The 25,633-nt window shown below is 51.7% G+C and overlaps 1 protein-coding gene across 2 annotated transcripts; it reads left to right on the top strand.

Annotated features, from left to right (window-relative positions):
* Positions 1 to 1,188: 1,188 nt before the first annotated feature.
* Positions 1,189 to 25,427, top strand: CCDC92B (coiled-coil domain containing 92B). 2 transcript variants are annotated; one of them, XR_006640810.1, is made up of 5 exons: positions 1,189 to 1,450; positions 13,819 to 13,971; positions 18,564 to 18,611; positions 21,569 to 22,749; positions 23,315 to 25,427. XR_006640810.1 is itself a non-coding variant. In XM_045164912.1 (4 exons), exons 2-4 carry the CDS (start codon positions 13,842 to 13,844, stop codon positions 22,162 to 22,164), a joined length of 774 nt encoding a protein of 257 aa, XP_045020847.1. In that variant the 5' UTR covers positions 1,189 to 1,450; positions 13,819 to 13,841; the 3' UTR covers positions 22,165 to 25,427. The 2 variants fall into 2 exon arrangements, 1 of the variants encoding a protein (XP_045020847.1); XM_045164912.1 differs by having other exon boundaries at positions 21,569 to 25,427.
* The last annotated feature ends 206 nt before the right edge of the window (positions 25,428 to 25,633 follow it).

Consider the following 25,633-nt stretch of genomic DNA (forward strand, 5'->3'; position numbering starts at 1 on the left):
AAAAAAAAAAAAAAAAAAAAGTTGACCAGGAAGGAGACGGAGCAAAGAGATCCACAGAGAAAACACAGGATGATCTTGAGGCCAATGATTTGTTGGAGCCTGCCTCAAGGCCCTCATGCAAAGGTCCCGCAATTCCAGAGACAAAGGCAGAAGATTGCTCTGGACATTTGGCCCAGTAGGGCAGGGAGGAATGTTCTTGGCTGGCAACAGAGTGGAAAAAGTCAGATCAGCCCTTTAGTCTGAAGCCCCTCAGTCCCTTCCTCCAGTCCCTTAAGGCTGGGATGGAAATGACTTACCCAGAGACAGTTCTGAACCACCTGCCGCTCACTCAGTGCCACCTGGCCCCTTGCCATCATGAGCACGAATGCATAATGAGCACTCAGCGCTGTTTCAGGCACTTAACATGTATTAACTTATTTAATCCTCAGGACAACCCAAAGATCTTATCAGCTGCATAGACCATCATCATCCCATATTACAGATGAGGAGACTGGGGCCCTGGAAGGAGGAAGGTATTGGTAGACCCAGAAATAGAAGCCAAGCAGTCCAGAAGCCTCCCAAGCATAGTGAGAACGGATGAACTCCAATCTTCTGGACTCTAGGGTTTCAAAAGGATCCTCTCTCTTGGCTCTTGGGACCCGCAAATAGCGGGAAAGAGGATGTCTCATCAACTGAGGCCCTGAGAAGTGATGTGACTCACCCAAGGTCACACAGCTAGTAAGAGATCTGAGACACAGGGTAGATGTTCTGACGCTTGGTCAGTTCGCACCCCCCAGTCCCAACCCTGCCCTGGACTGGGCGCGGGGGGTAGGGTGGGGTGGGGAACTGGCTCAGGTTTCTACGCCAGCGGGTGGGCAGAGGGGCGGAGCGGATCGCGGCCTGCCGGCCTGGGCGCTGTCCACGGTGCTGATACGCCCGCCGCGCCCTTGCTCTCTAAGTGGCGGCGGGTTCCCCGGGTTTCCCTCCCAGCTTCAGTCAAAGGCGGCTCCGAGAGTTCGGCAGCCCGCCGGGGTCCTCAGGCCTGGCTCCCGGGGCTCCCGGGACTCCCAGGATTCCCCCTCCCCCGGCCGCGCTCAGCCTGCCTCCCCTCCCCCCGCCCCGCCCACGGCCCCTCCCCGCCAGTCCCAGGTCCCTCCCCTCCCCCCTTATCTCTCCCGCCCCCCGCCTTCCCCCCTACTGCTCGTTCGCCAGTTCCGGTCACGTTGCTGGGTGTTTACGCCTGGAGCCCGCCCCGGACCCCCCTCCGCCGCCCCACGCACTCGGCGCCCGGGAGCCCCCCGGAGCTCGGGCCCGACCGCCCGGCAGCCTCGCAGTAGCTGATGGCGCCACAGCTCCGGCGGGCGCTGCGGAAACCCGGGCGCAGCTAGCGCGGGGAAGAAGAGCGCCTCCCCCGACAAGCCTGGCCCGGACTCGGGGCCCCGCTGGCCCGTCGCTCCCTCAGGTCCCGAAGGTGAGGAGGCCGGTGGGCGTGGGGGTGGGCGCCCGGGTGGGGAACCGCACGACCCGGGCTCCTGCTCCCCCGGGAGGGCGGGCGCGGGGCTGCGCACCGCAGCGCGGGAGGCGGACAGAACCCGCGGGCTGCTGGCAGAAGTTGTCCTCCGCCGCCCAGACTCCGACCCTTCCTGGCCCTGGAGAAGAGTCCACAGCGGCCCGAGGTGGAGCCACCGCCACCTCCTGCCCTCTGCCACCGCACACATCTCTCTTTCCGCCTGCCTTTCCCTGTCCTCCCTGGGTACCTCTCTTCCCCGTCCTCCTTAGTCTCCACATCCCCCCACTGCCTTCGCTGGGAGTCATATGCGAGGTATAAGCAGGGCAGAACATTAAGACTGAGGGGGTGGGGGCTCCAGTTTCCCCAGGCATCCCACTCCCCGGGTCCCTGGATCTTCAGCTCCACCGAGGTTGGGGCTCCAGAGATCTTCAGTGGAGAGAGGAGCCATAGCCTAGAGGTTTGCGGGGAGGAAGGGCCCCGGACTGGGGAAGACCACAGGACCTCCACCCCGGAACTGTGGCTCCACAGCTGGCCAAGTGACCCCCACCCTGCAGAGAGTCCCAGACATTTGTCAAGGGTTGACTTTTTGTTCCCAAGGCAAGTCCCCAGGAGAGCCAAGGACTTGGGGGGAGGGGGAGTAATTATTTTTTAATACGTGTACTGCCTTGGCTTGGTGAAGCCTGCCCTCAGGAAGCTTATGGCTTAGAGCAGAAGCCAGGTTTGCACATGCACAGGAGCACACACACACACACACACACACACAGTAAAGTGTGGTACAAGGCAAAATACCCGGGAACATAAGGAAGGAGAGCCAGCCTGGTGTGGTGGGCCAGGGAAGGCTCCGTGGGAGAGGTAGCACTTGAGCAGGGCCCTGAAGAATGGGTCAGGTTTCAGGAGGCAGCAACAGGGTGGGGGATAGTGAGGGGATGTCCATGGCTAGCAGTAAGAGGTAGAATCTGAAAGAAGAGTTCAGACTGCAAATGTGGACTGTGTTTAGATTGTGAAGGGTCTTAAATGCCAGAGTAACCCCCAGTGGGGTGCTTCCAGTTACCAGGCACTGTAGTTGTATATTTTGAGCAAACTGCTTAACTTCTCTGAGCCTCGGCTTCCTCATCTATGGAGGGGATATACTAATAGAACCTTCAGGGCAGGGTTGCTGTAAAGATCAGTGAGTTAGGGAGTTCAGGTTAGGACTCAGTCCTGTCACTGCTGAGGGCCTTGGTTCAATCCCTGGTCTGGGAACTAAGATCCTGCAAGCTGGCTAGTACAGCCAAAAGAAGAAGAAAAAAATGATATAAGTTAATATTCATAAAATAAAATAAGGGCAGTGTCACCCATTTTTCATTATTATATAGGCATTATTACCTATGCACTGATTTTTTTTTCAACTTAGCCACATGGCTTGCATGGTTCCTCGACTGGAGAGCAAACCCAGGCCCCTTCCAGTGGAAACTCAGAGTCCTAAACTCTGGATACCAGGGAATTCCCCTGATGATTATTATAATAAATATTGTTACCTGTGTATCCATGTCTGAGAAAGATTTCTTGAGTTCCTGCTCTCCTTCCTACTCCAAACCTGAGAGTTAGGTAATGAAGAGGAATGACAGCCAAGAAAAATAAAGAACATACTAATTCATTTATTTATCCATATATTACCATGGCTATCTTATCTAATATACCTGCCCGGACTATAAGAATGATAAACATAGTTTAACATTCTCTTCAGTTGAAAAGATCCCCTGGAGAAGGGAATGGCAACCCACTCCAGTATGCTTACCTGGAGAATTCTATGGACAGAGGAGCCTGGCGAGCTACAATCCATGGGTTTGCAGAGAGGTGCACATGACTGAGCAACTAACACGAAACAAGAATGCATACTTAAAGAATCTGAACAAAATACGGGTATTTGAGTGTTCAGAACAGTACAAGGATATGTGTTGACTCAATAAATATTTTCAGTCCCAAAGAGAAAAGAAACCCCAAGTATGAAATTGAAACTGGGTCAAGAGAAACAGTCAGGGGCTGCAGGGTGGCAGACAACACAAACTCCATGTAAGCAGAAAGCAAGAGGCTTCAATTCTGGTTCATCTCCCAGCCATGGTGTCTGCCTGAGAGAGAGATGGGGGCAGCAGAGACCAAGGGAAGCAGGTCTAAGGAAAGGAGGAAGTCAGCTGCTCAAGGAAAAATTGGGCTGTATAAGTGGTCTTCAAACTTTTGGTTAGTGGAAGCCCTTTCTCCAATGAATTTGTATGCACAAGCCCATCATATAAAGAGGAATAAATACAGCAAAGCTTCCAGTCCTGTCTTCTGCCCTCAAACCTCTTGGCAACATCTGAGATCCCTTTACAGAACTCAGGTTCTATGGAGCAAAATTTGAAAAACACTGTTTGAGATGATTCTTTGAGCCCTGAGTGCTATGATTCTATACTTTCTGTGGTTCTTTCAACTCAACAAGCTCTAAGAACTGGAGAGGAGAGAGAACTACAGTTTCTTCCTTGTCCAGTCTGTGGTAGGCAGATAGCTGAAGAAGGAAGGGATACCCATAAGCTCCACAAAGGTAAGCAGGAAATGAACTCATTTTCAGAGATCAGGAGCCCTGGCCTTAGAAAGTTAGAATTGTGCCAAGGTCACAGAGTTCCTGGGCCTCACACTTTGTTGATGGTTGGGACCTGAGAGATTTCTCCCACCAACTTCACCAAGAGGGAAAAATATTTGTAACTTTCAAACAGAGAAGCATGTCAAAAATACTTGGAATCTGGTGGCTCAGATGGTAAAGAATCTGCCTGCAATGTAGGAGACCTTGGGTTCAGTTCCTGGGTTGTGAAGATCTCCTGGAGAAGGGAATGGCAATCCGCTCCAGATTCTTGCCTGGAGAATTCCATGGACAGAGGAGCCTGGTGGGCTACAGTCCATAGGGTTGCAAAGAGTCGGACACAACTAAGCAACTAACACTTTCACTTTTTTGGCAGCCCAGTGGTTAAGACTCCATGCTTCCAGTGCAGGGGATGCGGGTTCAATCCCTGGTCAGGGAACTAAGATCCTGCATCCTACATGATGCAGCCAAAAAAACAGTTTTTCTTGATATAGTACTTGGAGTTAACTCTATAAATTATGAATCTTGTATTACAGATTCGTTTTTATTCTTGATCGCAATTCTTAAAAATGAACTTTTTTTTTAATCAAACTAGAAAATTCAAAGAAAACTAGGTGCACTAGGAGAAGGTGGGCAGGAGAAGGTGGGCAGAAGAAACAATGCAGGCCCTGAGGTGGTCAGGATGGTGGGCAGACGCCAGGGACCCTTCTCACCAAGCACTTTAATCTGGGAGTTTGAGCATCTCAGGCTGGGTGTGGGGAGAAGATGGCACTGAGAACTCTAACCCATCATCTGCCACCACTGGCCTGGACCAAGTCCTCAGGCAAGAGCATCTTCTGAAACCTGGAGCTTCCAGCACTGCGTATCTTTGCAAAAATCTGACATTTTCCTGGCTTGGGCCTTCTGAAGCGCCTGTGATTCCCCAGCAACACAGCAATCTGTGTTGTCCCTGGTTCCTCCTTCCTCACCCTATCCTCCACCCTCCCCCAAACAAACTAAACAATCATGTCTAAGAAAGAATATTTGCCAAGATCGTTTGTGACCCAAATATCTGCCCTGAGAAGAACAGCCTGCCTGGTTGGAAGCAAACATTCAGGTCCTTCTGGGAAGGTGCAGAAACAGCTGGCTGGTTCAGTCTCTCACCGTGGCCAGGGTCTGCTCTCCAAGGCTGTGTGGAGAGGGCTTTACCCTCCAGAAATATTTGCATTTCAGCAGCAGGGAACAGACATTTTTCTCTCTTCATCCTAAGCATAGGTCCCCACACCTTCATCTTCCAGGTGCATGACAGTAGAGAGACAGATGCAAGAAAAGCAGGAACCCCCCCAAAAACACACACACACATATGCACACATACGTGCACTCCTAGAGGCATGCACGCAGGTTCAGGTATATGTACAGACACAGAGGCACACACATCACAACATAGATATACAATAGCACAGACATAGTTCACCCGTTTCTCACCATTTATGCACCAGATTACTGACTGTCTGCTTGACATCTATTTCTCCTTGTTTGAGGTCTCCTGAGCATGTCAAATCTAACATGTCTCGGGCTGGAACCTACCTTTTCTGTAAATCTGCTTCTCTATCAGTCTGTCCCAGCTCCACAGATTCACTCACTCATGGATTCTATGTATACTTACCGCTACTGCTACTACTGCTAAGTCACTTCAGTCGTGTCCGACTCTGTGCGACCCCATAGACGGCAGCCCACCAGGCTCCCCCGTCCCTGGGATTCTCCAGGCAAGAACACTGGAGTGGGTTGCCATTTCCTTCTCCAATGCATGAAAGTGAAAAGTGAAAGGGAAGTCGCTCAGTCGTGTCTGACCCTCAGCGGGCCCATGGACTGAAGCCTACCAGGCTCCTCCGTCCATGGGATTTTCCAGGCAGGAGTACTGGAGTGGGGTGCCATTGCCTTCTCCGTAGCTCCTATTTGCCAGAGTCTATGCCAGGTATTAGGGAACAGGAAGAAACAAAACAGTCCTTCATCTTATATTACCAACAATCTGGCCGGGGAAACAGATAATAAGCAAAAATGTGATATATTCATGTGATGGTAAGTTCATGAGAAAAAAAAAATAGGGAATGGAGAATGACAGCGGATTCTGTTTGCTTGTTTGTTTAGGCCGCAACACACAGCTTATGGGATCTTAGTTCCCCCATCAGGGCTCAAACTTGGACCCTAGCAGTGCAAGTGTGGAGTCCTAACCACTGGACCGCCAGGGAATTCCCAATGGTTCTATTATATATATAAATGTTATATCATTTTATTTTCCTTTTTTTTTTTTTTTTTTTTGACTGTGCCACTCCCTATGGGAGATCCTAGTTCCCTAATCAACAATCGAACCCACACCCACTGCAGTGGAAGCTCAGAGTCTTAACCACTGAACCACAAAGGAAAGTGAAGTCGCTCAGTCGTGTCTGACTCTTTGCGACCCCGTGGACTGTAGCCCACCAGGCTCCTCCGTCCATGGGATTCTCCAGGCAAGAATACTGGAGTGGGTTGCCATTTCCTTCTCCAGGGGATCTTCCCAACCCAGGGATCAAACCTAGGTCTCCCACATTGCAGGCAGACGCTTTAACCTCTGAGCTACCAGGGAAGCCCAAGGCTTCCCTGACCAGAAACGAACCCGGGCCGCGGTGGTGAGAGCGCCGAATCCTAAACACTAGACCACCAGGGAGCAACAGTTCTGTTTTAAATCAGGTAATCAGAGATGTGGTTCAGCAGTAAAGAATCCACCAGCCAATGCAGGAGACCAGAGTTCAATCCCTGGGTTGGGAAGATCTTCTGGAGAAGGAAATAGCAACCCATTCCAGTTTTCTTGCCTGGGAAATCCCATGGACAGAGGAGCCTGGTGGACTACAGCCCATGGGGTCACAAAGAGTCCAACATAACTGAATAACTAAACAACAACAAATCGGAAAAGGGCCCTGACCTAGAGTCCTGAATGCAAGGAAGGAATGTGCCCTGCGGATATCCTGGAGAAGCACCTTTCTGGAAGAGGGGACAGCACTGACAAAGTCCCTGAGGCTAGAGTGTGGTGGGCAAGTTGGATAAAAAGGAAGGAAGCTAAAGTGACTGGGGTAGAGCCAGCAACTGAACAGATGAGGGCAAACGGAGCCAGAGGCGACTGGGTTTCAGAAGAACTTTGGGTTTGGTTTTAAGTGAGATGGGAGGGTTTTGGTTGAGGGCAGAGAGATGTCATCAGATTCGCTGAAGGAGGCCTTTGCAGGGGTATACCCGAGGGATGGTGGGATTCTCTGGTAGCTCAGCTGGTAAAGAATCCGCCTGCAATGCAGGAGACCCTGGTGCAATTCCTGGGTCAGGAAGATCCCCTGGAGAAGGGATAGGCTACGCACTCCAGTATTCTCGGGCTTCCCTGGTGCCTCAGCTGGTAGAGAATCTGCCTGCAGCGCAGGAGACCTGGGTTTGATCCCTAGGTTGGGAAGATCCCCTGGAGGAGGGAACAGCTCTGGCCTGGACAGTTACATGGACTGTATAGTCCATGGGGTCACAAAGAGTCAGACATGACTGCAGCTTTCACCAGAGGGATGGCAGGGTTGGATACAGAGTTGACTCATTGGAAAAGACTCTGATGCTGGGAAGGATTGGGGGCAGGAGGAGAAGGGGACGACAGAGGATGAGATGGCTGGATGGCATCCCTGACTCGATGGACGTGAGTCTGAGTGAACTCCGGGAGTTGGTGATGGACAGGGAGGCCTGGCGTGCTGCGATTCATGGGGTCGCAAAGAGTCGGACACGACTGAGCAACTGATCTGATCTGATCTGATAGGTATTTATTTGTATGTATGGAGTGTGTGTGTGTGTGTTAGTCACTCAGTCATGTCCAACTCTCGGTGGCCCCATGGACTGTAGCCCACCAGACTCCTCTGTCCGTGGAATTCTCTAGGCAAGAGTACTTGAGTGGGTTGTCAATTCCCTTCTCCAGGGGATCTTCCTGACTCAGGGATCAAACCTGGGTTTCCTGCATTGCAGGTGATTCTTTACCATCTGAGCCACCAGGGAAGCCCATACGTGTGTATGTATGGAAAAGACTTTGATGCTGGGAAAGACTGAAGGCAAAAGGAGAAGAGGGCAGCAAAGGATGAGATGGTTAGATAGCATCACCCACTCAATGGACATGAATCTGAGCAAACTTCAGGAAATAGTGAAGGACAGGGGAGCCTGACATGCTGCAGTCCATGGGGTCACAAAGAGTCGGATACAACTTAGGGACTGAACAACAGTGCCCAGTCGCTTCAATCATGTCCAACTCTTTGTGACCCCATGGACTGTAGCCTACCAGGCTCCTCTGTTCATGGGATTCTCTAGGCAAGAATACTAGAGTGGATTGCCATGCCCTTCTCCAGGGAATTTTCTCAACCCAGGGACTGAACCCGCATCTCTTGTGTCTCTTGCATTGCAGGCGGATTATTTACCCACTGAGCCACCTGGGAAGCCTCAAACAGCAATAAATGTATATTTATTGATTTGACTGCCCCAGGTCTTAGTTGCAGCTTGCAAACTTTTGGCTGGGGCATATGGGATCTAGTTCCCTGATCAGGGATCGAACCTGGACCCCCTGCATTGGGAGCTTGGAGGCTTAGCCACTGGACCACAAGGGAAGTCCTTAGGCTTTTTTTTTTTTTTTTTTTTTTTTTTGAAGGTAGAGATAACAGGATTTGCAAACAAGTTGGCTGTAAAATATAAGAAAGGAATCAAAGATGACTCCAAGGTTTTTGGCCTGACCAACTGAGTTCCCTCTATCAAGATGGCAATCACCTGGTCAGAGCAGACTTGGAGGAGGAATCCTAAGAGCTCAGTATTGAGACTTGAGGAATGGTCTTGAGAGTGTTAAGAGTTAAGTCTGAGGGACCTATTAGACACCTAAGTGGTGGTGTTAAGAGATTTAATTTAGGGGTCAGCATATAAATATTGGGTTGGCCATAATATTTCATTCGGATTTTTTCATTCTTTTTTTTTCACTCAGTTCATTTGGATTTTTGTTATGGAAAAATCTGAACAACCTTTTTGGCCAATCCAATAGCATTTACAGCCATGGGATTGAATGAGATTATGGAGGGAGTGATTATAGAAGAGGTCCAGTGGGAAAGATGAAGAAATGAGGAAAGATCCAGTAAATGTGCCTTCATACTTGAGTTTCCCAGACTGGAAAGCTGAGAGACATCCTAGACGACGTCCCTTTCCCCATGAGCATGATCTAATCCAGCCTATTCCCTCTTCCTGCCAGTTCTACCCCCAGAATACACCTGGACCTTCTCTCCACCTCTGCCTCCATCATCAGGTCCAGGCCTGCATCATCTCTCACCTTGGCAAAAGCTCCATTTCCCAGCTGACCTCGAGTCTGTTCGTTCTGCCCCCTCTAATCTGCCCTCCAATGATCTTTTTTTTTTTTTTTTTAATTTTTATTTTATTTTTAGACTTTACATAACTGTATTAGTTTTGCCAAATATCAAAATGAATCCGCCACAGGTATACATGTGTTCCCCATCCTGAACCCTCCTCCCTACTCCCTCCCCATTCCATCCCTCTGGGTCGTCCCAGTGCACCAGCCTCAAGCATCCAGTATCGTGCATCGAACCTGGACTGGCAACTCATTTCATACATGATATTTTACATGTTTCAATGCCATTCTCCCAAATCTTCCCACCCTCTCCCTCTCCCACAGAGTCCATAAGACTGTTCTATACATCAGTGTCTCTTTTGCTGTCTCGTACACAGGGTTATTGTTACCATCTTTCTAAATTCCATATATATGCGTTAGTATACTGTATTGGTGTTTTTCTTTCTGGCTTACTTCACTCTGTATAATAGGCTCCAGTTTCATCCACCCCAATGATCTTTTAAAAACACAAATCATATCATGTTCATTTCTTGCTTAAAGTCCTTTAATAAATTCCCAATTCATTTAGCATTAATCCACAACTCTTAACATAGTTTACAAGTCCTTGGGAGATCTTTCACTTGCGAAACCTCACTTCCTGCGACTCTCCCCTAATACTTTACACTTCAAATTTCACCACCAGTGGCCATGTCTCCATTGCTTAAGACCACATAAAACACTTAAACACAAAGCTTGGGGACTTCTCCAGTGTGGTCCAGTGGCTAAGACTCCTTATTCCCAATGCAGGGGGACTGGGTTCAATCCCTGGTCAAGGAACTAGATCCCACATGTTGCAACTGAGTTTTCATGCCTCGACTAAAGATCCCGCATGCCACAACTGACCAAGCACAGCCAAATAAATAAATCAACTTAAAAAAAAAAAAAAGCTTGGCATATAATAGGCACTCAATAAATGTAAGCTATCATGATTATTCACAGATGCTGTTCCCTGTTTGAGATGCTCTTTCCTTTACCTTTCTAACTCCTCCTCCTCCTTCAAGTCTGTATTAGTGTTCTATTGCTGCATCAATTTATTATCTCACAGTTTCCAATGATGGGAAGTCTGGCACATTCTACTTGGGTCACACTCAGGGTCTCCCAAGCCTGAAAGCAAGGTGGGCCTGCATCCTTCTCTGAAGACTCATCTAGCAAAAGATCTGCTTCCAAGATCCCATTGGTTGTTGGCAGAATTTGCTTCTTTGTAGCTGTAGGACTGGAGTCTCCGTTTTCTTGCTAACTGTCAATCAGGGACCATCCTCAGCAACTAGAAGCCTCGCTCAGGTCCTGCTGTGGCTTCCTCCACAGGCTCTCTCACAGCTGGGCAGTTTTTCCCTTCTAGTGTGCATGCCTGCTCAGTCACTCAGTTGTGTCCGACTGTTTGTGACCCCATGGACTCCGCTGTCCATGGACTTTTTCAGGCAAGCATACTGGAGTGGGTTGCCACTTCCTACTCCAGATCTTCCCCACCCAGGGATTGAACCTGTGTCTCTTGCATCTCCTGCATTGGCAGCAGGATTCTTTACCTCTGAGCCACCTGGGAATCCTTTCCTGCTTCTAGGCCAGCAGCCAAATATCTCTCAGGCTTCAGATCTCTTCCTACAGCAAGAGCCCTTTGAACCTGCCTCACCCAGAATAATCTGATTTTTTTTAAACTCAAAGTCAACTGATTGGAGATCTCTGTAAAATTACATCTGTAAAATCCTTCACCTTTGCCATATAACCTAATCACAGGAGTGAAACCCGTCATAGTCACAATCCCACCCACACCCAAGGAGTGGGGATAAGATAGGAGATTGTGTATTCCAGGGGCTGGGAATCTTGGGGACCATCTTGGAATCCTTCTTGCCACAAAGTCTCAGCCTAAAATCATTTCTACAAGGAGACCTTCCCTGACTCCTAATTTAAACTAGGTCCCACTTTATATTCTTACACACTACTCTGCAGATTTCTTTCATGGCTCTTATAGGTTCTTGTTTTTAATTTATTTGTATTGTTTGCTTAATATTTATTTATTTGGCTGCATTGGGTCTTAGTTGTGGCAGGCAGGAACTTCAGTGCATCATACGGGATCTTTCATTGCAGTGCACAGATTCTGTGGGCTTAGTTGGTCCTTGGCATGTGGGATCTTAAGTTCCCCGACCAGGGATCAAAGCTGCATCCTTGCCATTGCAAGGCAGATTCTTAACCACTGGACTACCAGGGAAGTCCTTATTATTTGTTTGTTGAATGCACCTATTTATTTGTTTGATTCTCTCCTCTTCACCCTGTGAGCTCCATGAGAATAGAAAGCAGGAATATTGCTTTGTTCATCACTGTGTCCCTGTACCCAGCACAGTGGTTGGTAATATTAGATCATTGAATGAATGCATGATGAGCAAATGGCAAATGTGGGCAGGGATTAACCTCCTCACACATTAGACAGAGAGGAAAAGGGATGAAGCGTTGATTGAGCCAGGTCCTCTGCTACATGCTCTATAATTTCTATTTTCATTTAACCCTCACAATCATTCCAGGACTGTTACTCTGAGTAGCCTCGTCTTATAGAAAGGGAAAGCAAGGTTCAGAGAGGTTAACTTTCTTGCCCAAAGATACACAGCAGGGAACCGAAAGATCTAGGATCAAACCCAGGACTGTTTTCGGTGTAAATACTGGGAAACTGCTTTGGATTCAAAAGACTTAGTTGGAGAACTGAATCTGCTGTCGCTCACTGGCCGTGTGAACTGGTGCAAGTCGCTTCCATTCTGAGTCTGCGTCTTTGTGAAACGGAGGTGGTGGTACCTACTGAAGAGCAGTTGGCAGAAGTAAATTCATGTGCATGATGCTCCCTAAACATAGCAGAGCAGACAGTAAATGTACCCAGTGATTCCCACAGACCAAAGAACGCCCCCACCCAGCTTTCATGAAAGCTTACTTGGTTGGATTGGGAAAGCCTTGGAGGTCCAAGGACAGGGGGCCCCAAGAGAGGAACCTGTGAATGTGAGGTTCTCATTCTCCGTCCTCCTGGCTGTGCTTCTACCAAGGACAAGCTGGATTTGCAGAGGCTTACCAGCAATTCTGTATGAAGGGACCACTGCTGAACAGAACAATCCATCAGCTGGTTTTCTTCTCCCCTGGCCAGGCATTCCTAGGGCAAGTGGAGGAAAGGCCGCCACAAGCTTTGGGAGTCCCTGGCAGAGGAGGCATGAGCTCTGAGACCTGGATGTCAGAGGTCTGGGCTTCCGCTGCCCTCTGCCTCCTGTTTTTGCCCTCTGCCTATGCTTTCCCAAGACGCTGATCATCCCAGAAGAGACTCATGGGGAAATGGGGCAGGGTCAGAAGAGGGAGCGCTGAAGAGCCAGGCCATCATTAGGATTCGGGGATGTAAGTCTTCCTCCCGTCAGTGTCAGAGCTTCCACCATGGATCTACTCCTTGGGTCTCCTATCACCGTCCCCCACTCCCCTTGGGAAAAGCGCTTCTACTACCTGCCTTCAGCCCACAGAATTAGTGCTAGTGAAACATTCATCAGACCTTCCTCCTCTGTGACCTAGAAGAGCCCAGAGCCCTGGGTTGAGGTTAAGTCAAAGGAATGGAATTGAATTGGAGGAGGGTTGTGCTGTAACCACCAAGTGCGTACTCAGTCGCTCAGTCGTGTCCAACTCTTTGCAACCCCATGGACTGTAGCCCACCAGGCTCCTCTGTCCATGGGATTTTCCAGGCAAGATACTAGAGTGGGTTGCTGTTTCCTGCTCCAGGGGATTGTCCTGACCCAGGGATTGAACCCGCATCTCGTTCATTAGTAGATGGGTTCTTTACCACTGAGTCACCTGGTAAGCCCTCTAACCATCAGTCCTGCCAACTGATGGTTGCCCTTGAACAACCATCAAGGGCAGAGCTGGAGAGGGTTCAGGAATCACCCTCTCTACAATCCCCTAATTTTACCCAAGAGAAAACCAAGAGCCTAGAGAAGGGGAGGGCTTGCCCAAAGTCACACAGCTGGTTAAGAAGCAGACTAGAACCCAAATCTCTGTTTCTCTTTACTGACTTTGCTGCTCTGTTCCTTTTCCTTGCTGAGATATAGAAGAGGCTAAAGTTTCATGGGGGCAAGGAACTAAAGTCGTTCCCTCTGAGCCCCTGGTTCTTCATCTGTTGAATGGGAATAATGATACTTCCTGCCAACACGCCCACTTGCTTCAGATGTTTCAGTGGGTAAATACAGGGGACATGACTTCAGGGCCAGAATCATCTACCTGGTACAGCAGGACCCCAGATTGAAGATCACTGAAAGGATCTGAAGGTGGACAGGGTGGATGGGCCCGGAAAATGTGGGTTCACCTTGTTATCCTCCCCAGGTGGGGCCCAGGCCTGGGTTGCCATGGATACCGTGTCCCTGGAGCATCAGATCCAGAGCGTGCAACGCCACATCAGCTTCCTGAAAAAAGAGCAGATGGCCCTGCTGCGAGACCTGCACCTGGAGATCCTGAGGCTGCAGAAACGCTGCTCGGGTGAGGCCTGGAGGGATGCTGGGGGGCGACTGTCAGCAGCAGCACTGTCTCTGATGGGGTGTCCGCCCTCAGCCTCCCTAAGCCAGGCAGGTGTTCATCACCCCTTTCTCTTGGTGAAGAAACTGAGTCTTGGGGAAGTGAGACACATGGAACGTTCAAGCACCTCCCAGCCCTAAAAAGCCCTCAGTCTTGGACTTCCCTGGTGGTTCAGTGGTTAAGATTTCATGCTTCCATCACAAGGGCTTCGGGTTCGATCCCTAGTCGGGGAACTAAGATCCCACATGTTGTGTGTCATGATCAATAAATAAATTTATTAAAAGAGATACACAAAAAATAAAGAGAGCTGACAGTTCATAGGCAGGTCCATGCTCAGCTTGAGGCATAAGTGATGAGGAGGCCAAGTATCCCACACTGTCCCGAGGAGTAAGCACTTCCTCTCCCTGAGGGCTGAGTAAGATTTAGACATGCTGAGATATTATGGGGCAATGAGAATGGAGAAAACTTTGCAAAGGAACAGCACGGCAACATCCAGAAGGTAGGAAATCAAAAGTTCATGAAAAGTTCTATTTGACTACTTAAAGCTGATGGGAAATATGGCTGGAGCCAGAACATGGAAGACCTTGACCAATATCAGGATGGCTAAGAAGTTTGGCCTGTCCTCCTGGGTAGTAGGGAGCCACTGAAGGTTCTTGAGCAACCTCACGCTACATTAAGAAACTCAATCCAGCCGGTTGTATGGCAGATGAATTGGTGGGAGAGGGAGGCAGGGGGACTAGTGACAGGTCCAGGGGAGAGATAAAGGGGGATGGAAAGGGGAAGACCAGTGGGACGCAGAGGGATCTGGCAATCAATCAGATTTGTAAGCAGGACAGAGGGAGGCAACAGGGATGATGTAAACCTCATGCCTGACCTCTACTCTTGGACCTCAAGTCTCAGCTGCGTGGCCGTCTCAGAGGCTTGGCTCTGGCCCAGATGCTCACCCTGCATCTTCAAGTGCAGGCCTTAGAGCCAGTGATTCAGTGTCTCAGCTGGAACAGCACAATCTCAACATTGTACAAATATGTAAACTGAGGCCCAGAGACAGAGAATGAGCATCACAATGTATCAGAGTCAGGATTAGAACCTAGGGCTCCACATGCCCAGTCATGAAGCGTCTGTGGCTTTTTTTTCTGGACACACCACGCAGCTTATGGGATCTTAGTTCTCTGACCAGGGATTGAACCCTCGCCCCCTGCAGTGGAAAACCCGAGTCTTAACCACTGGACCACCAGGGAAGTCCCCTCTGCTGCTTTCCTCTCATCTTCTCCCCAGCATACTCAGATTTCCACTTCCCTTCCCTCCCTTACTCATGGGAGTCTCCCCATTCCCCAGAAAGAAACTGAGGCTCAAAGGGTTTTAGTGACCCGGCTGGCTTCTCACTCTATGGCACAAGAAGCCACCAGTCCTGACTTTCAGCTACCACAGTCCCCTCTAGCTCCATATATGGGTTCAGTTCCCACCTGCCAAGACCAGACTTCTTGTCATCTCCCCCAAAGCCTGATAGGCAGCAGAGGCCAGCCCTTGGGGGCATGGATGCCCTACAGCGTCTCACTCCTGCCTGATGCCACTTTTTTACTGTAGTAATGACATTAAAGGGATATTGACATGAGTGAACCCTAAGACCCTGTAGCTATTTCTCTAATTTCTTTTTGCTTCATAAAATTCTGAAGACCTGGGTCCTTCCACTCAGGATGCAGGCCAGGATCCCAAGAAAATAGGTTTGCGGTTGTTCAGTCACCAAGTCATAGCCAACTCTTCACAACCCCATGGATAGCAACATGCCAGGCTTCCCTGTCCCTCACTATCTCCTGGAATTTGCCCAAGTTCATGTCCATTGCATCAGTGATGCCATTCAACCATCTCATCCTCTGTAAGAAAGTGTAACAGGCAGGAACAGAGTGCTCTCAGCCCCCACCCTCCTTCTCAGACAAGTATGGGCCTGCAGCCTTTTGGTTATTGATTAAGGAGATAAAAATAACTCTGGGCTGGCCTGGAGCAGCCACTCATGGGGCTGAAATGACTGAATAAGGCCCTTCCTCCAAGGGGTGGAGGAGAGAGGGGGAGAGGAGAGAGGACAAAGGAGATGTTTTTAAAAAGAGATTAAAGAGGGATCCAGAGAGTGCAAAAGGATAAGAGTGAGAAGGGGCTGGTATAGGAACCAGGATGGCAGGGCTTAGGGAAGAACCTGCCCAAGAAGGGGTGATAATTCTAAATTAAAGGGGCTTGAGAGGTAGGTGGGTGTGTTCTGGTTGGGAAGGTAGCTTGGATGATAAGAGCTGACTCAGCTAGACTGAGCCCTGTATTTCTTTTCTCTTAGTAAAGAATCTGCCCGCAACGCCAGAGACCCAGTTTCGATCCCTGGGTCAGGAAGATCCCCTGGAGAAGGAAATGGCAACCCACTCCAGTATTCTTGCCTGGAGAATCCCATGGACAAAGGAGCCTGGCGGGCTACAGTCCATGGGGTCGCAAAGAGTCAGACACCACTGAGCAACGAACACTTTCATAGGTGAGAAGACTGAGGCACAGAGAGGTGTTGTCACTGGCCCGAGGTCCCACAGTGTGTCTGACCTCACAGTGTGCATGCCTGCTAAGTCGCTTCAGTGGTGTCCGACTCTTTGTGACCTAATGGACTATAGCCCACCAGGGTCCTCTGTCCATGGGATTCTCCAGGCAAGAATACTGGAGTGGGTTGCCAGTCCTCCTCCAGGGATCTTCCAGACCTAGGGATTGAACCCGCGTCTCTTGCATCACCTACATTAGCAGGCGAGTTCTTTACCACTAGCGCCGCCTGCAAAGCCGGTGCCCTCATGCATACTCATCTAAACCACCGGGACTCTGGCTGGAAGGGGAGCAGGGAGATTTGATGGATGAGGGAGTGGAGCCCAGCTACGATTCTGTCTCCCCTCCCCCAACTCTGGTGGTTAAAGGCTAAGGAGAAACAAGCCCACAGGCAGTTAGTGACAGAGCCAGAGTCCCTTGGGCTACTCTCCAAACCTAGTCCAGGGCCCCCCTGGGTTTACATCCCAGGGCCTTGGAGGAGGGGCCAGGTTGGCCCCAGGAAGCCCTGGGGGAGGTTCAGGCTCTGGTCACTGCAAAAGGCCCAGGCACTCCAGGCTCTCTGTCTCCTGGAAACAGTTGGCCTCCCCAGGGAAGGCACCTCCGGTAATGCCCCTGGTATCTAGAAGAGCCTGGTGAGGGCAGCGAGGAGGGGCAGGCGGAGGGCCCACAAGGTGAGTCTCTCTCTGTTGGTACCGCCAGACAGTGGACCCGGGGATCCGCTACTTCCCCCCACCCCCGCCTTCACACCTTCTCCCTTTGGGCACAGACTGCGTCCCTGCAGGTACATGCAGGTGTGCCCGAGAGGTGCCCTCCGTCACAGGCAGCTGCCCCTCCTGGGCTCCCTCCTGCTCCTCTCCCAGCCCTTGAGCCCTGGTGGAGTTGGGATGCAGTGGAGTGGGGAGTGGGCTGGAAAAACAATCAGACTCAGCTGGCTGAGGGGTGGGGCATGCTGGGCTCAAAGGGATGGGAACTGGGGACAGGCGGAGGAGGAGACTGCTCCTGCGCTAATGCCAGTGGGGGGCCCCTTGGCTGCTCCTCACCCCCCTCCCCCGCCCCACCAGTGTGCCACTCAGGCTTTGCTTCACTAGGTGGCTCTGTCCTTGAAGCTCCTCTCCCTCCTCCATGGAACGTGGCAAAACCGGGGCTTAGAAAGGGCAGGGCTTGTGTTTAGAAAAGACCCTGGGCACAGCAATACTGGCTGTGAAACCAGTGAAACACACATGTCCTTTTGGTAAATAGCCACCACCCTGAATCCCCTTTTAGTGTCCCCAGGCAGCCCACCCAGGACTAACTCCAGCCTTCCCAGACTAACTAAACCACCACCATAGTGGGAGGTGAGAAATGTCTGTTTGTTTTGTTTGAATTGGTGGGTCTGACTCTTTGCAACCCAGTGGACTGTAGCCCGCCAGATTCCTCTGTCCATGGGATTTCCCAGGCAAGAATACTGGAGTAGGTTGCTATTTCCTTCTCCAGGGGATCGTCCTGACCCAGGGATCGAACTAAAGTCTTCCTGCGTTGCAGGAAGATTCTTTACCAACTATGCCAAGTCGGACCCTACCCGGACCCACCAATAGACACTGAAAGGTCTGTGCCCTGGACAGCAGGGGTCCTCCAGACTGGCTCTGATTGTTTGGCATGTTAAATGTTTGTACACCACCTCTGGAAAGGGGCAAATACTCCCCCCACCACCAGCCCCAAAAGCAAGCCTCCGTCCCACAAGGGTTGAACTAATCCACAAATTCAGGACACAGAACTTATATTGGAAAGATCTCTGGACTTAGAATCAGGCAGATCAGGTTCCGGTTGTGCCTCTGACGCCTCTCTTTCATCTCTTTCCCTCTGGGCTGCGTTAAAATAGGTATAGGGGGTGGTTTAGATGGTTTCTGAGCATCCTTATTGCCAGTTTTACTGGGTTGTGAGTCTTAGTCTCACACACATACTCTTTCTCTGTTTCTAACATACACACAACTGCCTTTTCTTATCTTCGCCCCCAGAACTGACCCATGACCTGGAGATGAGAGAGGCCCAATCACACCAGCAAGGTAAGAGAACAACTGGTCACCATTTCCCCACCACTTAGGACCCAAGCCTTCTCCGTGCCCAGTCGAGACTTGGGGATAGCCTCACATGCCCACTCAGCCGGGTGACCTTGTGCAGTGAGCAACTGGCACCACTGCACATGCCTGGCATCCCCGTCTCCATCCAAACTGGGAAAATGAAAGCAGGAAGGAGATGGTTTCCAGGAAGTCCATGTGCCTGACTTCATTCCTTTGTGACCCACCTCCCCAATCTTCCCATCCTTGTGCAAGTGATTCTCATGGTCAGTGTTCACACTCGCCAAGATGCTGAATGTCAAGATTCAACATGATGGCAATAGGAGGTCTTTGACTTCAAGGAACTTAGTCCAGAGGAGGAGAAAAGAGACAAGTGCACATTAGCAAATTCTTCATTTTACAGAAACAGGACTTCTTGCAAGTGTAGCAGTTCCACTAAGGTGTTTGTTTATAGATTATCCCTTCATCCATAAAATGGGGAGCGGTGTGGGGAGATAGCATTCAGTGAGTGTAGAGTTTCAGTTTTGCAGGAAGAAAAAACTCTAGAGATCTGTTGCACGACAATGTGAGTATATTAATAGTACTTTAGAGCTAAAAATGGAAAAAGAAATGGCAACCCACCCCAGTATTCTTGCCTGAAAAATCCCATGGACAGAGTAGCCTGACAGGCTACAGTCCATGGGGTCCCAAAGAATTCAGACATGACTGACCGACCAAGCAGACACATCCTTAACCATTTTTAACACACAGTTAAAAATGGTTAAGATGGTAAACTTAGCTATTTAGTTTTTTGCCACAATTAATTTTTTCAAATGGGAGGGGTTGCATTGTTCAGATCTTAATCCCCAGGTTATATGATCTCTGAAAACTAGGACTGGGTGTTCCCCATTGCCTTCCAGTATAAGCACATTACCTGACATGGAGAGGGACTCGGTAAATGCTTGATTTAAAATGAACCACAAAAGTAGTATTTCTTTGGCCAGAAGGGTTTTAAGAATGGACTTTTTGCCATGTGGATGTGCTCCTTATAGATCAACAGCTACATGACCAAGAGTTAGGCACAGGAAAGGCTAGAAGGTTAAAGTAGAATGTTAGAAGCCCTACAAATTACCTGCATGTTCATGCGTAAAGATCTAAATACTTATGAACTTGAACTAATTCTGCCCATTATAAGTGGCAGTTGTGGGCAACCTCTTGGTGCCTAGCGCTTGGAGTAAGGGGAGGCGCGCCTCCAGATATCAGGAAAGAACAATTGTGTGACAGCAGTAGCTTTGGGGGCCTCCCAGGTGGCTCGCGGTAAGGAATCTGCCTGCCAATTCAGGAGATGCAAGAGACACAGGTTTGATCCTTGTGTTGGGAAGATCCCCTGGAGAAGGAAATGACAACCCACTCCAGTATTCTTGCCTGGAAAATCCCATGGACAGAGGAGCCTGGCAACTACGGTCCACGGGGTTGCAAGGAGTTGGACACGACTGAGCACGCACGCATAGTAGTAGCTTTTACTCTACCTACTGTTCTTCCTCTGAAATGGCTTTTGGGATCATCTGGACCCCTGTGCCTTGGGCTGTTGCTTTTTTTTTTTTTTTTTTTTAATAAATATTACTTGTTTATTTGGCAGCACCAGGTGTTAGTTGCATGCAAGACTTTTTTTTTTTTTAAGTTGCAGCATGCAGGATCTAGTTCTGTGAACAGGGATTGAACCCAGGCCCCCTGTATTAAGAGCGAAAGAGTCTTACCTACTGGACCACCAGGGAAGAGTCCCCAGTGTCCTGGTTTTTATTCTGTCTCTCATTGGGCCTAAGAACTATTTTTCTTTGTTCTCAGTTTCTATGAAAATCACTTGGGGATTTTCCTATCCCCTTTAGAGTCACCTTTTACCTTCCCTTGGTCACCTTTCGGCTACTGATATCCCCATACCCACTCACGTGTGCCAGTCCTAGGATACGGTCCTGGCTGAGATGGAGCTTATGATTCAGGAGGCAGGAGGCAGGAGTCCTCAACCCTAGGGGTGTATTAGAATCACCAGGGAAGATTTAAGAAGCACCAGTGTGCTGGTCCAAATTTGTTAGGGCCCAGGAAACTGTTTTTTAAAACTCTCTAGGGAATTCCCAGGTGGTACAGTGGTTAGGACTCTGTGCTCTCCCTGCCAAGGGCCCAGGTTGGATCCCTGGTCAGGGAACTAAAATCTCACAAGATATAGCTTCAAAGATCAAAATAAATAAAGCTTTCTGGATGGTTCCAGTGTACATCCAGGTTTGAAACCGAGTGCAGTGGGCAAAGACAACAAACACGTAAACGCGTAATAAATGCTGTTTATGAAGGAAGCACAGCACACTGATTCCCCTTTCCGCTCACACTCCCAGCTCTTTAAGCCCCTTGTTCCTGTGTGTCTCTCCTGCCCCAGGGCTTTTACACAAGCCCTTCCTTCCGTGGGAAGCACCCTTCTCTTCTCTGTTCACTACTGAATTCCCATTCATCTGTCAGATCCTAGCCTCGTCATTTCTCTGCTTAGAAGCCTTCTCCGATTAGGTCACAGTCTCCTGCGACAGTCGTGGTGTTGGCAGGTGTCACACACACACCTACACATTCTTTTGTGATTATGTACCGTACATCCCCACTGTGCTTACTGAGAGCTTCGTGAGGAATTATTCACCACCCTATCCGCAATCCCCAACACGACGCACAGAGTCAGGGCTCAACAAATTGTCGTGGAGTGAATAATTGGTCTGGGAAGGGGTTGCTCTTAAGGGCTGCACGGAAGAGTTAGAGGCTCGGCCAAGCAGGAGGCAAGAGCTAGGAGGAGGAAAAAGGCAGGCGAAGGAGTGAGCCCGAGTGCTGCGGGACCTGCAAACGGGGAGGTGCGGGGCTTCGCTCCGACGATTGGTGAGCGGCGCAGGTCCGGCCAGGCGAGGACTCTCACTCTCCCCTCCCTCTCCCCTGTCCAGAGCTGGCGTCCCGGGAGCTGGAGAGCAAGTGCCGCGCGCTGGAGTCGCAGCTGGCGGAGCGAGCAGCGGCCAACGCGGAGCTACGGAGGGAGGTGGCGCAGCGCGAGGCGCTGGTGTCGGCGCTGCGCTGCAGCCTGCGCACCGAGGAGCGCCGCTTCCTGGAGGAGCTGCGTCGCCGCAGCCACCGAGCCACCGTGCTGAGCACGGAGCTGCAGAAGCACACCGAGGCGGCCGCCTACCTCTCCTGCCAGCTGCATGCGGCGCGCCAGAAACTGCAGACTCCTCGCCCGGGGCCCGGCGCCGCCTCCGCCACCACCGAGCCCCGGATCCGCCGGCGCGCACAGCGGGCCCGCCGCCCGCCCGCCGCCGAGGCCGCCGCGAAGGGCCCCGGCCGGGACTGGGCCGCCTGGGAGCGTGCGGCCGGCGTCCCGGACGACCTCGAGGCCATGCCCGACCCCGCGCTCTTCCTCAACGCCCGGAGGCCCCAGCGGCCCGGCGGCCGCAGCCCGCGCCAGCCGCCTCCCCAGGAACCCCCGGACCAAGCCGGCTCGCCAGCCGCGCCCCGCCCGCCCAGTGCGCCCGCGGACCCGGAGTAGGCGCGGGGCGGGCGGGTGGGGAGCCGGGAAAGGCTGGCCCGAGTTTCGACTCAGCTCGGGCCGGGGCGGATAGGGTAGGGGCGGGTCCCTGGGGCCGAGAGAGCCAGTCCCTCCCCAGGGAGCGGGCGGAGGCGGCCCCTGCTCCCCCGCGCGTTCCAGCCGCCCCCGCCTTTTGTATTTCCCGAGGCTTTGAGCTGTCGCTGCAGCTTTGAGCTCTCCTCTCCCGCCGGGGAGCTCCTCCGCCGGGCCCAGCGAAGGCACTTTTTTTTCCTTGGAGAGGACTCAGTACCGATCCTTATCTGGTCCCCACCCTGCCACTAGGAGGGGACGGGGCTGGAGTCACGCCCTGACCCAGGAAAGTGACAATCGTTTGGCCGTAGCCGGGAGGCCGGGCTGGCCCACGGAAAGGAACCAGAGTGGCCCTTAGCATCCTTAGGCCTTCCAGCTCCCCGCTGCGGCCTCCCCCAGACCTGCACGGCCGCCCTTCCCTCCCAGCCTTCCTCCGAGGGGCGGTTCGGGCTGGGGGCTAGAGGCTGGACCTTCTCCCCCACATCCCTACGCCCAACTGCTGATAGATCCCTACAGGTGAGCACGGAACACTTTAGAAGACGCCTCCCCCACAGCTTCTGGTGGGGGGAGTGTGGACTTATGGAAGTTTGAACTTCTGGAAATTAGCACCCATAGACCCTTAGAGAAGATTACATAATGGGTTTGGTGGCAGATAACTGTCTCCAATTCTCAGTTCTTCCCGGGTATGTAGACTCCAAGGACACGCCAGAGTCGGGCTGATGGAAGGTTAAAAACTGTTTTCAGGAGGTAGCTGGGAACCTGAAGGCTGCCCTGGGAGTTTCCCTAGTCCTGTTTATTGGTGCTAATTTTGCCCAGCTTCCTAATTAGCTGGTTGCACCCAGAGGCAGGAAGAGGGGCCCTGCTTCTTGGAAGTGGCAGCTGTTGATATAAGTTTGAGTGTGCTGGGGGCGGTGGGCTGGGGGATGGTGGGAACGCAGGTTAGGCCCCGGCCTCGCCCTAGCCAGGACTGCCCGCATCCTACCAGACCTGACAGCGGCGGGGTGTTCAGTGCCCTTTGTCTAGGTTGGGGAGTGGCAGACGAGAAGACTACTGCCCCACCTCCTAACGCGTTTCTCCCCAGCTCCCCCTCAAGACCGAAGGCGGGAAGTGCAGCTCCAGTCCGGTTCGTTGCTCGCACCCGAGTCCAGCCTGGAAAGAAATCCCTAGAACCCTGTCGTCTCGTGCAATCCCTCTTTTGTTGGTCGTGCATCAAGTCCGAAGTGCCTGTGAGGTCTTCCAGGGGCCACCAAGGGAGGACATGGGGCAGCAAGAGGCCTTGACCTCACCCACGATGCCTCATCCCAGCAGGTCCTGACCCCTCTGCCTGGGGCTGAGACTTCTGCTTGTTGCCCAGAGGTCTGGGAGGTCTCCAGCGGGTGATGAACCCTTTTCCCATCACGGCCCCATGAAGAAAAGGGGGAAAGATTCCCAATTACACCCCCTTTCACTGTATACATTAGAGGGAGCAGGACACCGGTGAGCATACAAACGTGCAGCCCCCTCCCAGCTCAGGACTGCTGAGACCACTGAGCAATAAGCAGGCCTGGTCTGTGTCCACCACTGGGGCGCCCTGGGGCAGTGCTGTCCAGTCTAAAGGGCCGCGGGAGTGGCCTAGGGTCCTTGCTCTGCCTGCTCCCACCTCTCCACTCCCCAGTCTCTGTGGTTGGACCTCTGCCCTCTATCTCCCCTCAGGTGTGGATGACTCACGACCCCTTGACCCTTGGCCCGCTGCCTTCCTTTTCAGAGCATGTCCGAGGAGGCCTCTCTCTCTGCTCGGGGCTGTGCTCACTTGAAGGGGCCTAGGACCCTGGGAAGGAGGAGGGAAAGGGGTTCTTTCTGGAGGCACCCACCCAAGCCCTCATCTTCCACAACCATACTTTCGGGGTGAACTGGGTGACTTTGTGATGTCAGTTCTCCTACAAAGATGATGAAGTACTCTATCCACCCACCCACCCACTAAAAGCCATAGCTCCACCCAGCTGGCCTCCCCCAGCTCTATAGCAATAGGCCTCTTCCTCCTTCCTTCCTCTGTACCCAAGGAGCCTGGCTGGGGGCCACCACAACACCCCTGCCCCACCATCCTCCCTGGTGGCCTGCCTGCCTCTCCCCAAGTGATGCATCAGCACCTCCCCTGCTGTGGCTCTTCCAACAATCAGAGATGACTCTTGTTCCTGAGCTACTTGGAGATTCCTGCCCCCCGTCCCCCATGAAAGGTCCGGAGTGCTGGGGTGGCTGACTCACTGACTCAGCTGAGGTGTGGGGGTGCCTGGGAAAGGAAATAAGGCAACCATCCCTGCCCCCTCCACTCAGCAAGCTGGGGGAAGGTCCAAAGCAAATACAGGGTTCCAATTTTAACAGAAATGCCCCCTCCCGATCCCTCTCCTGGAAATAATAGATGAGAAGATTTCCTCCTCCAGAACCCTCAGGGCGCCAAATAAAATGAATAAGACTGGGAGTCGGTGGTCTGCCCTTGGCCTCAGTGGCAGGGAACTCCCCAGTCTTGCCCTCAGCTTCTGGCCCTCCCACTCTCCCAGCCTGGGGGACCCACCCTGCCAAAGGAGAGACCCCCCTCCTCGAGCCCCTGACAAGTTTGGGTGACTAGAAAGGACATTGCCTTCCCTCTCCCTGTCCCCCCTCCCATCTCTCCCCTCTTTGCTGCACGAATCCCATTGGGGGAGGGGTGTGTTGACACGGACACTCAGGGGCCCTAGTTGCAGCCAGGAGCTGCAGGTGGGGACCCCTCCCCATTCTGGAAGCCAGCCTGGGACCTGTGGGCAATAAAGCCTGAGGCTTTGTGCCCCTGTCCCCGCTCACAATGGCCTGCAGTTTGGGGGACCAGTCCGGGGCTGAAAGGGGTGGCCCTTCCCCAAAACAAGCAGCAGACTAGAGGTCCCCCTGATGGAGCAGAAGGAGGCCAAGAGGGTGTGGAGCAGCACCTCCTCTTTGTGTGGAGCCAGGATTCTCTAAGCAGTCTTGCTGAGCGGCCGGCCTTGAGTAGGGGACCTGCAAGGCTTCAGAAACACCTGGCAGGAGCCCCACAGGCACGGCAGAGGGATCCTGCTCCAAGTTCTCTGTTGGCTGCGCTTTTTAATCCAATGCTTTTCAGAGTGTATTCACTCACCTACAGAAATAGAGCCCTGTGCTTTAGGGGTGACTATCATATGCCTTATTCTTAATAAAATACCTGAAAAACACAGAAGTCAAACTTTTTTCTATGGGCACTCCACCCCACCCCCCACCACCTTATTGGACAGGTCTGTGGAAAGGACGTGGAGGAGACAGAATGGTTTGGGAGTTAGCCAGTGGGGTAGGGGGGTGGTGGTGAGACTGGGAGCTGAGACTCCCAAGTCCCTTCTATGGATAACCCTCACATAAGGCACGAGGCTCTCAGCTGAGATGT

Source organism: Bubalus bubalis, chromosome 3, assembly GCF_019923935.1.
Source record: "Bubalus bubalis isolate 160015118507 breed Murrah chromosome 3, NDDB_SH_1, whole genome shotgun sequence".
In the NCBI taxonomy this organism is placed as follows: domain Eukaryota; kingdom Metazoa; phylum Chordata; class Mammalia; order Artiodactyla; family Bovidae; genus Bubalus; species Bubalus bubalis.

Coding starts and splice junctions, on each gene's coding strand:
- CCDC92B (XM_045164912.1), top strand. CDS start 13,842: ATGGATACCGTGTCCCTGGAGCATCAGATCCAGAGCGTGCAACGCCAC. Junction 13,972..18,563: donor GCTGCAGAAACGCTGCTCGG/GTGAGGCCTGGA, acceptor CTTCGCCCCCAG/AACTGACCCATGACCTGGAG. Junction 18,612..21,568: donor GGCCCAATCACACCAGCAAG/GTAAGAGAACAA, acceptor TCCCCTGTCCAG/AGCTGGCGTCCCGGGAGCTG.